Here is a 13371-nt window from a genome sequence, read left to right on the forward strand (position 1 = left end):
TAACTAAGCTGTCTGACCCAGTTGAGACTCTATTATTTAAGGTGAATATAATGCAAGGAACTGCCATTCCTGTGTCAAAATGTGTGCAGTTTTGTAGAGAACATGTCTACAGTATCATATTCTACAATCTTTTTGTTTTCCATGTCCTGCAGTCAGTCCGTTCTTTTGAATAATCTAAACTATTACTCCAGTAATGTGTGCAACTGTGATGTTTATCCCCCTTTACTTGCCATGTGCCTGCTTTCTGATGGGACCTTAATGTGGCAAGAAAATTAAGAGTCTAAGACCTGTGGTGCTTGTTGGTCGAGTGGTTGTAAGACCATTGGATTTTGCTGAAACTCAGTCTGCCAACAGTGAGAAAAGCTATTTTCAAGTTGAGCCGCAAATGAAGAGTAAACCACTGATGGCAAACAAGTTGATTTGGTCTGACTGTGAACAGATCAGATATGTGTGTGGAGGATTATGTTGGGAGGGTGGGGAGTCTGAGACTTTCTCTCTGCATGCTACAGACCATTTTTCTTTTCTTTTTCTACTATCATGTTTTCTTTTGACAGTGTGACAGTGGCACAGTGGTTCGCATGTGGAGTGTAGTTTGCATGTTCTCCCTGTACCTGTGTGGGTTCTCTCTGGGTACTCCAGCTTCCTCGCAAAGTCCAAAGACATGCACGCTAGATTGATTAGTAACTCTAAAATTGCCTGTGGGTGTTAATGTGAGCTAAGCTATGGATGTTTTCTTTTCATCTTCCCTCACATGTCTTGCTATCTGTCCCTCCATCCAGCCTGCACTGTACAGAGGCGTGGGCCCGCCCGGTGTGCTGCTGTCTCTGGAGCAGCAGGCCTACATGCTGCTGACAGAACCAGAAAGGAAGACCATGGGCTACTACCTGCAGGAGTACCAGGACGGACACATAGGAGTGGAGTCTTTGGTCATGGCTCTGTTCGAGCTCTTCAACACACACGCAAAGGTGAAACAATCCTGTGTGCATAACTTTTTATTGTCCCCCTGAAACATTTCCATTGTGTTTGTGCTACTCGCAGTTGTGTGTCCTCTGTTTGGCTGCTCATTTCTGTATCTGGTTTTGTTGAGTTACTGTATATAATAGAGGAAAAGAAAGAAAAAACATCAGTCATTATCAATGTGACAATTGATTATCAACAGTAAAACAAAATAAAACATGGTCTTGTATCATTTTCTGTGGAGAAAAAATGGTTATGCCCGCACACTGATAGTCACACAGTGATTTTTATTGCACACAAACGTGTTTTCCATGGTATTTGTATTGCCCTAGGCTGCACCTCAGGAAAACGTGATGTGCGTATAAAAAACCCTTGCTTTCTTATATCATTTTCTGCCATTTACTTCCCTGCAGCTGTCCATGTTGTCCGAGGTGCGGAGTCTGGTTATCCCCCAGGATCTTGAGCTGTACGACAGGCTGGTGTTGCACCGTGAGCGGGAAGCCCACCAGCCCTGGCATGGAGGCCTGGGAGTGCCGCACCTACAGGGCCACTGCAACCACACCGCCTCTGTGATCCATGATGGAGGACAGACCGTCCCCGCCACGGTAAAGCCCTTATCTGCTTCCACTGACATTCAATATAGAAATGAGACTTGATAGAGCATGATAATCACTGAAAGAGATTTTTTAAAACTTTGCCAAGGTTACTTTGCGCTAATGACCACCTTGTTACAGCCTCTAGTTACATGGCTGCTTCCCAAATCATCTGACAGAAAAATGAAATGATTTATGTGGTAGAGTATGATGCAATAATGCAGGGTGTGCTGGCGTACTGCCACACAATGCTAATTCATTTCCTAACATTAAGCCAATCAGATCTCACTGAATAGGATGAAACAGTCTCCTCTGTCAGAAAATGTATATCCTTGTGTGAAAACAGTTAGGATATTTGATTGGTAAGCCTGAGTTTAGACAACTGAATCCTTATCTCAGTAAAACCTAAGCAGATAAAATCACCATGGTAACCTCTGGGTGGTGGGGGAGGGGGGGATGTTTTAAATCAGCTGATAAGATAGCATCTGAGTTATCAGTAACATTTTACTGACATTTAAATTCTTCTGTTGAGATAAAAAGAAGTGAATTGTGTGCCATATCTGGTCATCTTTCATTGGTATGGCTAGGCTCAATGTGTGATATATAGGCTAATATTAAATATGGAAAACAATGGTTGGTCTGGTCCAAATAGTCTCTGAGTAATTATGAGAAGTGCAAAACGCTGTTGCAGAACAAACAAACAATCTACGAGGGGCCCCACCCTGCAACGTGTAGCAAGAGCTGGGTTTTTTTGGCAGAAGGGGGATCTTTACTATATACTGTATTAGGCAGGTAGTCATGATGTTATGGCTGATTGGTATATGGTTCAGGTTGTGGTTTTGTTCATACTGAGTGAAATGTGAATTTTCTATAACCGACTTTGTTCTTACTGACTTGGACTCTGCACACCGCCCCGAGGGGCCGTTCATGTCCTTGTAGCATTGAATAGGCTAATGTTGTTATCACAGATTTGGCCCCTGCAGTACTAAAGTGCTTCATACTCACACTCTTTCTTTCAGACTGATGGCTGTATTAGCGACTGGACACAAAAAGAGCAGGAGGAAAACACTAAAGCCTTACAGAACATCACACTGGTACGTCTCATTTTTTAAAATTTTATCTTCCAGAAAAATTGGGCATGCATAATTGCATTGTGATTTAATGTTTCACAGAGCATATAATATCCAGAGGACAGATTAGATTAAAATCCCCATTAGAGAAATTCATCGGAGCTTTGATGGTAATCACATCCTACAGGAACAAGTGCAAGGTTAACCATGAGAATAAGAAACAGCATATGCAACAGAGCTGCTTCACATTAATCTCACGAGATCCGTAGTTTATCTGATACAGATAAACTGCTCGTTATAAACTAACCACACAAACCTACCACAAAATCAGAGATTATGTTTAACTCGAAATACTACAGAGCTTTAGAGGTGTGGAATGTTTTTACTGAGCTGCAATTTTGATGAATATTTATCATCTTATTCTGAATAAAAAATGAACAGTTGGTTCACAGTTATAACCAAAACATTCACCACTGGCACCAATGAAGTTTTGGTAAGGTGTTTGGTGAATCCGAACGGGGAAGCAAGGCTCGGCCCAGGTTGTGTCCTGACTGGGAAAGTCGTTGATCAGTGGAAAGAATAATTTGAGCTGCTGAACTCAGCTGACACGTCATCCGTGAAGGAGGCAGAGTCTGAAACTCAGGGGACGTCTTATCCATAACCCTAGTGCAGATCACTGAGTAGCGAAGCTCTCAATTTACTCGTCAATTTTTGCTCCAACCCTCACCTATGTGTCATGAGCTTTGGGTAGTGACTGAAAGAAGAGAGACTCCAGATGAAAGCGGCTGAAATGGGTTTTCCTCCGTAGGGTGACTCAGCTCAGCCCCAGAGACAGAGTGAGGAGCTCAGACATCCAGGGGAGTTTAGAGTAGAGCTGCTGCTCCTTTGCGTCGAGGAACCAGACAAGGCTGTTTGGCATCTGATAAGTTATGCTTCCTGGCAGCCTCCGTTTAGAGGTCTCATGGGAATGCCCAAGTGGGAAGAGACCCCGGAGCAGCGGTTTTCTCTCTGGCCTGGAAATGCCTCGGGATGCCCCAAGAAGAAGAGCTGCTGGAGAGAGATGTTTGAAACTCTCTGTTTTACCTACCCAACCCCAGATAAGCAGGAAAAAATGGATGGATAAATCAGCACTGAAAGTTTTAAGGATAATAACTTATACATTTCTGTCTTTCTTTCATTATGTGTACATGTCAGAGTGGGGGGAGCAGCTCCATTAATCTGTGATTCATTCTGTTGCCTTCTTTTTGCTGACAGGATGAAATGCAGGCGTCTGCTGAGTTTCTGTGGAGCGCTCCTCTCCAGGCCCAGAGCCGGCTGTCCAGGGAGAAGGAGCTGGGCCGGAAGTCTCCAGTCCGGCTGATGCAGCCCGGTTCCAGCCAGCTCTGCGCCGGCCCCAACCAGCTGCTCCAGGACTGCCTCCAAAAATCGCTTAAATCCCTCCCCATCGCCCACCAGCCCTCCCCCGCCTCCGTCGACCACTCGGGCATCGGAGCCACCCATCACACCTCTCTCAATGCACTGCATCACACTTTCTTTCAGCCCTGCGACGCCGAACACCTCAACCACCCATACTTTGCTCATCACTTCCACCACCATCCCGGCCACCACCTCAGATCTAGCTCGGGACACCACACCTGCCCCGGCTTCCTGCACCACCGGGACTCTGCGAAACCGCAGGCGTCCGTCAAGCTCTCCTCCAGATCTTCCTCCTACGAGAAATCCTACATCTTGTCGAAGTCTGCGTCCTCTTCCAAAGCGGCATCCCCCTTGGTCTCCCCGCACCCATCGCCACATCCCTCGCCATGTCCCTCCCCCTGCCCCTCCCTCATCACACCTGCTGCTCCACCCTGTAGTCCCGACCCCCACTGCTCACCTGCCCTGCCTCAGAAAGTTATGGCAACCGACATGAACTGGCTGTCTGCAGACTCCAGACCACAGCAAAGAGGTATGAAAGTATGCAGCAGCACATGTCCGTATTTGTATTGTTTGTGCAAAACCCATGTTTTAACCCGGTTTTAAACTAAATTGGCAACTACACATGTACCACTAAGCATATGGTGCCATATACCCAGCTGTGTATCTGGCAACAGAGTTAGTATGTGGAGCCAGCGCACAATATTTCAGCTTTGATCCCAACATCCTGAAAGAAAATTGGGTTACATATTGTACATTAAGTACTGTTCTCCCTCGATAAGACAAACCAGATTTTCTCATTAACAGATTTATTTCCAAACATTCAATTTTCCTTCCTTTGATAGGTGTTAGGCCACTGTCAGTGAATTCAACACCTCCTGCAGATGGTTTACATTAAAAGGCTAATGAGGAATCTTTGACCAGCAAAAGCTTATTTATTTATTTATTTATCTTTTGATCTATATTTTTTATTGTACAACTGCACAGAAACTATTTTCTCTGGCACTCTTGTGGAAGGTAACTAATCACATTTATTTACATATTTTACATAGATAATCTCTTAAACATATGTTTTTCAAGCACACATTTTTGAACTCAAGGCAGCTGGTTTGCATCAACAGTAAATAACAATAACATCAGTGAGAGCGCATCTCTTGCTTTCTGCAAAGCAGCATCATACTAAGATGTAACTCAGCTCAGGGCACAATCCAAGACCAGACCTGACCCCTGTTGCTCTGCATATATTTACTGCTCCATAAACTAAGACGACAATGTCACATCCAGGGGCCACGCTGTCCCAGCTGTCAGACAGTGGCCAGACCCTGAGTGAGGACAGCGGGGTGGACATAGCCGAGGCAGGAGGCCTCAGTAAGGACGGCAGCCCTCGACCCAGCAAGAACCAGAAGCGCCATCTTGAACAGCCAGGGGCCCAGTTCTACCCTACTTCAGGGGCCGTCAGACAAGTGAGTGTGTCACGCTGTCGTAACCACTTAAACACATCAGTTGATTGGTCATGGTCGCATTGTGCTGAGGTCACAAATGTAACTAATTAATCTGTATTAAATGTGTGAGTAGTTTATCATGAGTTTGTGAATTCAACATACTGGGACTTCCTTAATTGCTTTTACTTCATGGAGTGAAGCTATGCAAAGACAGTTTACATCATAGCCTATTAACTGCAGATACAACAGTGTGATTAACGATTATGAGTGATAATTTGCTGTCTCATAACAGTGAACTGTGGTGATTATCAAACCTATTCACAATGTTCCCACCATCTCTACACTCTGTTTTAAGACAAGCTACCCTCAGCATTCAGTTCACTGACTTCACCTTTCTGAAACAGTCATATTTGAAGTAACAGCAGCTGATCATTATTATTACATTACTGGCTGGCTGTCTTACCACTGGAGTGTTCATTGTGTAGATAAAGAGAAATCTGAACTGCAATTTCATGCAGTTCATGCTGCAACAGTCTTCATGGTGCATTCATGGTGCTACACTTTGTTTCTGTCCCATGCTGCGATGTTGAACTTTTTCTGTTGTTTCTCTTTTTCCAATTTTGTCTGGTCTCGATCTGAAGACTAACTTTCTGATCTAAAGATAAACTTAATCTCAGTATCTCTGACCTCTCCCAGCAGACACCAGTGCCAGAAGCCACTGCTACCTTGGTACGAGTGGTGAAGAATGCCAGCACCCTCGGCATTGCTATTGAAGGTGGAGCCAATACACGCCAACCTATGCCACGCATAGTCACCATTCAGGTGAGACGGTATCCTAGTAGTGTTTGGCTGAGCTTTGGTTAGAAGCTACACATGATGAAGATTTACTGTTTTCACCGTACAAGGCCTAGGTTTTTACCTACCCTACCCTACATATACCTGATCATAGGCTTATTAGCATTCTGAGACAATCCACATCCTCCTGTTGATATTTCCTTTTAATGCCACTCACATTTTATGGCATAAAAATGTTCAAAGGTGTGAGGATGAGAGGCACTAATATTAGATACAAATGTAATAAGTTACAGCTTCATCTCAGCAGAATCCAGCCTCTCAAACTCCAACCCAGACTAGTGTATGATGTAGGGCATCATTGACTGAGCTGTGATTTATCTGGGATCACAACACTGATCCCACTCACCAATGTCTGTAAAGACACTCAACCCTTAAAGGGCATTTCCAGTCATAATCAATGTTTATCTCAGATATCAGGTCACCTATGATCAGTTCATTTCACACCATCCATACTCTACTCCCAACTGCAGCGTGTGGACGTTTATTCGTTTTTGTTCAAGAATCTATCGTTTTTTCAATGTTCATTAATGGGCTTTGGACTAATTTTAAAATTGTTCTGTGGTTGCAAATAATTCCTTTTGGGCTGTATCTGTTAAAATCTTATATAGAAGGACATATAAATCACTCTAGCAGTGCAAAGACTTCTGACTTTAGTTAGACTTGTTGTATGAAACTGCACACATGCATTCTCTGTCTGAATATGTTCTGCCTTTTCTCCTTCTGTACTGACAGAAAGGAGGCTCAGCTTATAACTGCGAGAAGCTGAAGGTGGGCCTGGTCATCCTAGAGGTCAATGGCATCTCTCTTAGAGGTCAGGAGCATAAGGACGCCGCCCGTATCATTGCAGAGGCCTTCAAGTCCAAAGAGAAGGACTACATTGACTTTCTGGTGATTGAGCCAGGACTCTGATATGAAGATTTTGGACTTCATGCAGCTAAGAAGACACCATTTTACTGCTTGAGGGAACCATATGAACTCAATCATAATATATACATCATGGCCCTCATTTTAATCTAATGTTACATTCTTTGCACTCTCAGTCTTGAGTTATCCTTTGTATGAAACATGAAAATGTCATATGATATCTGAGTCACTCTGGAAGGAGGGAGGATAATTTATGTTCATCACAATTAATCAAATCAAATCAAGTTTGATTACTCTAATTTTCATTACAGAGGTACCCAGTAAAATGCCGCAATACTGTAAGTGTATATGAAGTGAGTCTGGTCCAATAACAACCACCAAGTGAACAGTCTAGCCACATTGTGACTTTCTAAATACATAAATTAATAAATCCAACATATTCTCATTAGGTTAATAAGAAATGTAATTCATTCACAGCTATATTTCCTGCTAAACATATTTCCTTTATGAACAAAAAACAGCAGATAGAGCGCTCATGTGGGTTCGTTGCAGTAATAGTATCCAGGAAGGTGGTTTTTGGTCGGGATATGCAATCAAACTGGAACAAAACGGGATCCAAGGCAACTCTTCTCTGGTACAAAAAATTAAAAAGCCTTTATTGAATGGCCAGGCTAACATTAAAAACACCAACATGTTTCGGCTTCATCAGGGCATATTTCCTTCATGATTTACATATATCGTTTATCACATTATATAGTTTCTGATAGACAGAGAAAATGAACTAATGTAAAGACCAAATAAGGCCTGTTATGTTAACATGTCAAACCTGTGGCTGTGGACTGACGGGGACTGAAGACAATGATTAAGGCTGTGGATGAAAGTGCACCTATTGTATGTGGCTCCATTTCATAATGTAAGTGGGTCCACACAACCTAATTTGCAAACAGGTTAGCAGGAAACACGGCTTAAGTTTACTTATAACATCATATGAAGTAGTATAATAATAGACAGAAAATGTAAATGTACTGGAGAATTTTATTCTTTATAATTCTAATGTTCACTGAGTGTAGGATGTTTCTATATCAGTCCTGTCTGCTCAGAAATGACATTTATATTCATATATTTATTTCGTTGAAGAAGTTGCCATGACAACTTAATGAGGACATGTTGCTCAATTGTGTTGATTCTGAGCAACTGAGCAAAACAGTTGTTGTGAAACTGTTATGTTTAGACTCACAGCGCAGTTAGGGAAACAGGGCTTTGGTCTAATACAGAAAAAGTTCACAGTGACTTCACAAACAAGACGTTTCTTTACATTTAACCGAACCGCCGTCTTTCCCATTAAATGCGCCTCTGTTGTACACAGGACCATGGGAGTGAACACACATCACTGCTCTTCATAAATGTAGCGCTTCATTTGTTTTTCAATTAGAAATACATCATCTCCAGTATACAGGCTGGTCTATATGAAACTTCATCCAAACATACAGATGAGATAATGGGGGTCTTGTATGATTGATCATATCATTATCCTGCTCTCTATGGGATGCTAACGAGATGAATCAGGGAAACACTGCTCAGATTGTTGTAATTAAACTGTGAAGAACAGAACAGAGGACAGATATACCAAATAAGAAATCACAGAGTAAAGAGTGGCACTTATTTTCCATAAAAAAAAAAGAAAAAGAAAAATATTACCATAATAAAATCAAAATTAATAGGTCCACCTAGCCCAGACTTAAGCAGCCTACTGTGAAGGACTTACCATTTCAACTCCATATAAGATAACAGCTGACATGGCTAAGATAGGTACAGTAGCTTAAATACTTGGAAATATTCAGTGCAGTCAATACTAAACAAAAACATGGCGTGCATGATCAGAAATCTCCCTGTGATAGACCTTTAATTTAACAGGTCAGGTTACCGTGATTCTGTTTCAATTTGTTTTAGGGGTGAAGCTATAATATTTGCACAAATAGTGCAAAACAAATCAAACTTGAAAACTAGAGAATAAGGACTCTTGGAGATGAGTTCTGGGTTCTGTCAGTGTCTCAGTGGTTCAGCCTCAGTGAAGTTTGACAGTAGACGTTTTGTCTTAGCCACTCTTGATCTCATTGTAGGCCTCTATGCAGGCAGTTGATGCGAAATAAAACTTGAATGCGTTTGTTTTTATAAAATACCATAAGAATAGGCGGGCATTTGCAGGATGGCTCTTTCTCAAAAAGAAATAGTGATAATAATTAAAAAGTTCCAAAACTTACTCTGCTAAACTTTTGCTGTTTACTTGGTTTTAACTTGGGTTATAGAAATAAAAGACGCATGGAGATGAATGGCCAAAACAGCAAGATAGCAAAAGCTGCAGCTAAGAGCATGGCTCAGGGTATTGGCTATGAGCCGTGGCTAAGCATTGGTAATAGGCATTGCCAACAGCACAAGGCTGAGAGCTCAGCATTGAGAGAACTCAGTGAAGAGCGAAGTGGAGCTAAGCTAAGGGGCATGGGATGTGATCAGCAGTATTATTCCTGGTGCACGTTTCAGAGGTGTTATTTATCTTCTCCTTTGTTTCAGCTTAGAAAAGAGTAAATTTCCATGACACTTCTAAACTGTTAAATCTAAAGTTTACGAGATAAACTTACACATCTGCCCTCTACCATGACCATGAAGTGTTAAGGAAGCAACATATAATCCAAATGGCACTTAAAATGACAGAAATTAACAATTCAAAAGTGGGTTTCATCAGGCCTCAATTCAAGCATAATACTTGTTGTGAACTGATGAAAAACATAAGCTGTCACTAAATCAAAAGTCTTAAAGTCCCTTGATTATAATGATAATGCTACAGTATGTAGTCTGTTGTGTAAAGGATGCTGATTGTATGGTCACATGAAAGATATGGTTCTAAGATGTTATAGGATATTGCCGTCTAGATTATAGAAATACAGGAATTTATTTAAATACATGTAAAAAAAAACAACATGCACGTTACAGAATTGTTAAATATTTAATTTTATATTCCTCTCAGATCTGTGTGTGCTGGTCACCACTGGAATGTGGGTTTTAGTTTATGGCTCCATCTAAAGAGGGGAAGGGGGAGACTGTAGATTGTGTGTGCTTTAAGGGCAGAGAGTTCAGAATATAGACCTTAGCGACAATCAGTGTTTTTGTTGTTACTTTTTCTACATAAATAATTATCAAATGTCAATACATAATTTTTTTTCATTACAAACTGGAGATTTGGTTTGTTTTCTCCAATTTGTCGGATGTCCATTCGTTTTAAAAAAAGAACTGTGTCCAGCAGAGTTTCTGAAAGTCTCTTGTTTTAAAGACTAAGTGGTGCGGACGGCAGAAGGAAATGTAGCAGAAGTGATGTGCTTTAAAACTAAAATGCAGAAGTATACCTAGCCTTAATGGCTTGGAGTGCCCCTTTAAAAGCATTTACTGTATATTTGATTTATCTGACTCTGTTTCAACAGAGGCCAAACAAATTGTTTTCTATTATATCCACAGTATACAATTTTTTTCATAATCAAATTTGAACCCGGACTCAGGACAATCTAAAAATACACTAAGCTAATTCAGCAGAAGTGCAGTGCAGCATCTGTTGAGAGGGATGTAAATCACATGTCCAGCTTGTATTTGGACTGTTTCTTTCAAAACACATAGGCTATTTGTTCCACATAACCCAAGATTTATTTTTTAATCATAGCCATAATCCAAAGTAATACACTCGGGCCAACTAGATAAATATCAATATTTGCTTAGATAAATGCGAACATGTGCTTGTTTTTCTAATGAATATCATCTAATCATCATCATGTAATTTCCATTTTACAGTTGTGTTATATTATTATCATCATTATTATTATTATTATTATATACCCTATTTGTCAGATATCTGAAAAGGAATATTGGACCATAAATTCAAAACACATGCACTCTCATGCCTGCATCGAACGAATGCCCTGCAGTAGGTCCTCCCTTTATGAGAATCATAAAGTCCTTGAACCTGTTTGAAAGTGGTGCTGATTTATCAACATGCTCTTAAACGTCACATGACGCACGCCGTAGGACGATAGTTATATTTTTGCAGTCAAATGATATAATCCCACTTCACTGAGATAGTACTAGAGAAATGTAGGAGTTTAGTGATAAAATGTAATGCAACACTAAATAGTCTGGATCAAGGATTATATGTTGGTGAGAATACTGTTTTAATGATGTGTTAAAGACTAGGTTTTTTTGTTTTTTCATTTTGTGAATGCAAATATTTTAGCAATATAGCTTATACAGATGAGACTGTGCACAGATTTATAGAGCTGTATGTACAGTAAGTGGTGAGAGGCTGGAGCATTTTGTTAAATACAGTTATGTAACCTCCTTTGTGGCTGATGTAACTGCTAATGTCTCTTGTGTGTTTCCCTAGCACAGCTGTCTCAGCACAAAAATATCCTTCAGAACAAATCACTTATTCTTGTATATGGTTCTCTTTTTTTTAACAGCTGGAAGAATGAAATATGCCCAAATAATCCCCAGACGCAATAAAAAAGGTCTGATCAAAGTAAGCCTCACATCTCATGTTGCATACTTGGTGAAACAAGCAGAATTTTAAATCTGTTCAGGTGTGTAGTACTCTAGCTAGTATCAGCAGTGTACAGTGGCTGGTGAAGGCAAACACGTGGCAACAGTTTAAAACACTTCACACATTTGGAGGGCCGAGGTACATATTATTCAGTTTATAAGCTACTGTAATGCTAGTGCTAATGCATTTTCTATTACTCTTTTACAGTATTGTAAAAACTATGGCCAAATCTAAAACCTTTTACGTCATCTCTTCTTTCTCTCCAAATTCTTATTCATCTGGTCCAAGGTCAAAGGTCAAATGTCTAGTCATACGTCTGGCCTTTCAAGCAGCATTGGGGGTCTTGTCTGGACATGCAGCATTTTGTCTATTGCAGTTTGTGATGTTCATGGTATTTCTCTTGGCTTTCTGCCGCAAATATCCATTTTTATTAATTATATTTTTTCTGTCTCTTCTTTTTGAATCTACGTCGCTTTTGAATTTGCAGGTTGTCTCTCCTATTAGAAATGTTCTGGGCTGTTGCAGCGTCTTTGCTCTTGTCAGCCAGGGTTGTACTTTAAGACAAGAGGAGTTATTCTTTAATGTGTTATATTTTTAAAGGGTAAGTATTTTTTTTCTCAGACAAATAGAGCCTGCGCCATAAACCAACCATGTGTGTCCTACACACACATGTTGCTAGTGTCTCCTCAGATGAAATCTGTAAACATAAACACTTGGAAGGGGGGAAATGGGTCTCATGCCAGACTTTTATTTCTTCAATGCCCTCCACTCATGGATGTGTGCTTTCACTGCTTTTATTTATCCTCTACACAAGTATAGTACATGTCAAAGCGGGTGTGAAAGCAGAAGTATGGAGATGACAATTATGTTTAGTCGGCTCCAGGACAATGAGACCAGCCATTTGTTAAATGGACTAAAAAATGTGTTAAGTGATTGACTGATTTAAAGACTCTTTCGGAAACATAACTGCAAATGTAAAATGATCATGGTCATTGATCACTACATACATAGCTTTGCTTGACGTAAACAGTAGCTGAAGGTAATTGGGTGGGTGGAAATGTAAAAACTGAAACAGTGGAATTCCCTTTAGTTATATTTGACAAGATGTTGTGGTTATATAAGCTTGTTTGTATCCACATAGCAGAGGTGGACATGAGTTCACCTGCTCTGCGGTTTCTATAGTGTTGAAGTGACTCACATCCTCTACTCTTCTCTGCTCGCACACTGGATGAATAAATTGAGTTTGTGCCAGATTGGCAGTAGAGCTTTATTCTGAAAGGAAATGTAATGTCTCTCTAATGCTCGAGCTTTAGTCAGAGTAGTATTCACTGGACGCTCACTTTTCTCACTTCCCTGGTTTGTTCGCATTTTAGTTTGTCATAAAAAACCCAAATGCAGCTTTCGAGGGAAATGACTCTAAAAATAGTCACAGTTGAGTCCACATGTTTCAAGAGCCTTGTCATCTCCTGCTTTCAATCAGCAGCTGGAAATGGCTCCCTCCAGTGATTTATATAATAATTACAGCTGAAACTTTGTAATGTGTAATGTAGTAGGCTACTGTAACCAGGTAAGTCACACTGAACCTCTAGGCTGGGTTC

General features: G+C 40.7%; 1 protein-coding gene across 2 annotated transcripts in view; it reads left to right on the plus strand.

Moving 5' to 3' along the window:
* The window catches only part of whrnb (whirlin b), a 31438-nt gene extending 23908 nt beyond the window's left edge, over nt 1-7530 (plus strand). Inside the window, exons 6-12 of one of the 2 annotated variants that reach the window (XM_085786364.1) lie at nt 780-965; nt 1371-1562; nt 2570-2644; nt 3875-4565; nt 5318-5496; nt 6172-6297; nt 7063-7530. In XM_085786364.1, the coding sequence (XP_085642490.1) occupies nt 780-965; nt 1371-1562; nt 2570-2644; nt 3875-4565; nt 5318-5496; nt 6172-6297; nt 7063-7239 (1626 nt within the window). In that variant the 3' untranslated portion in view covers nt 7240-7530. The remainder of the gene's footprint in view (nt 1-779; nt 966-1370; nt 1563-2569; nt 2645-3874; nt 4566-5317; nt 5497-6171; nt 6298-7062) is intronic. The other variant, XM_085786365.1, reaches the window with a different exon arrangement.
* Nucleotides 7531-13371: the final 5841 nt, after the last annotated feature.

The sequence above is a fragment of the Trachurus japonicus genome, chromosome 9 (assembly GCF_045865225.1).
Source record: "Trachurus japonicus isolate A0001 chromosome 9, Traja_1.0".
NCBI classification, from domain to species: Eukaryota; Metazoa; Chordata; class Actinopteri; order Carangiformes; family Carangidae; genus Trachurus; species Trachurus japonicus.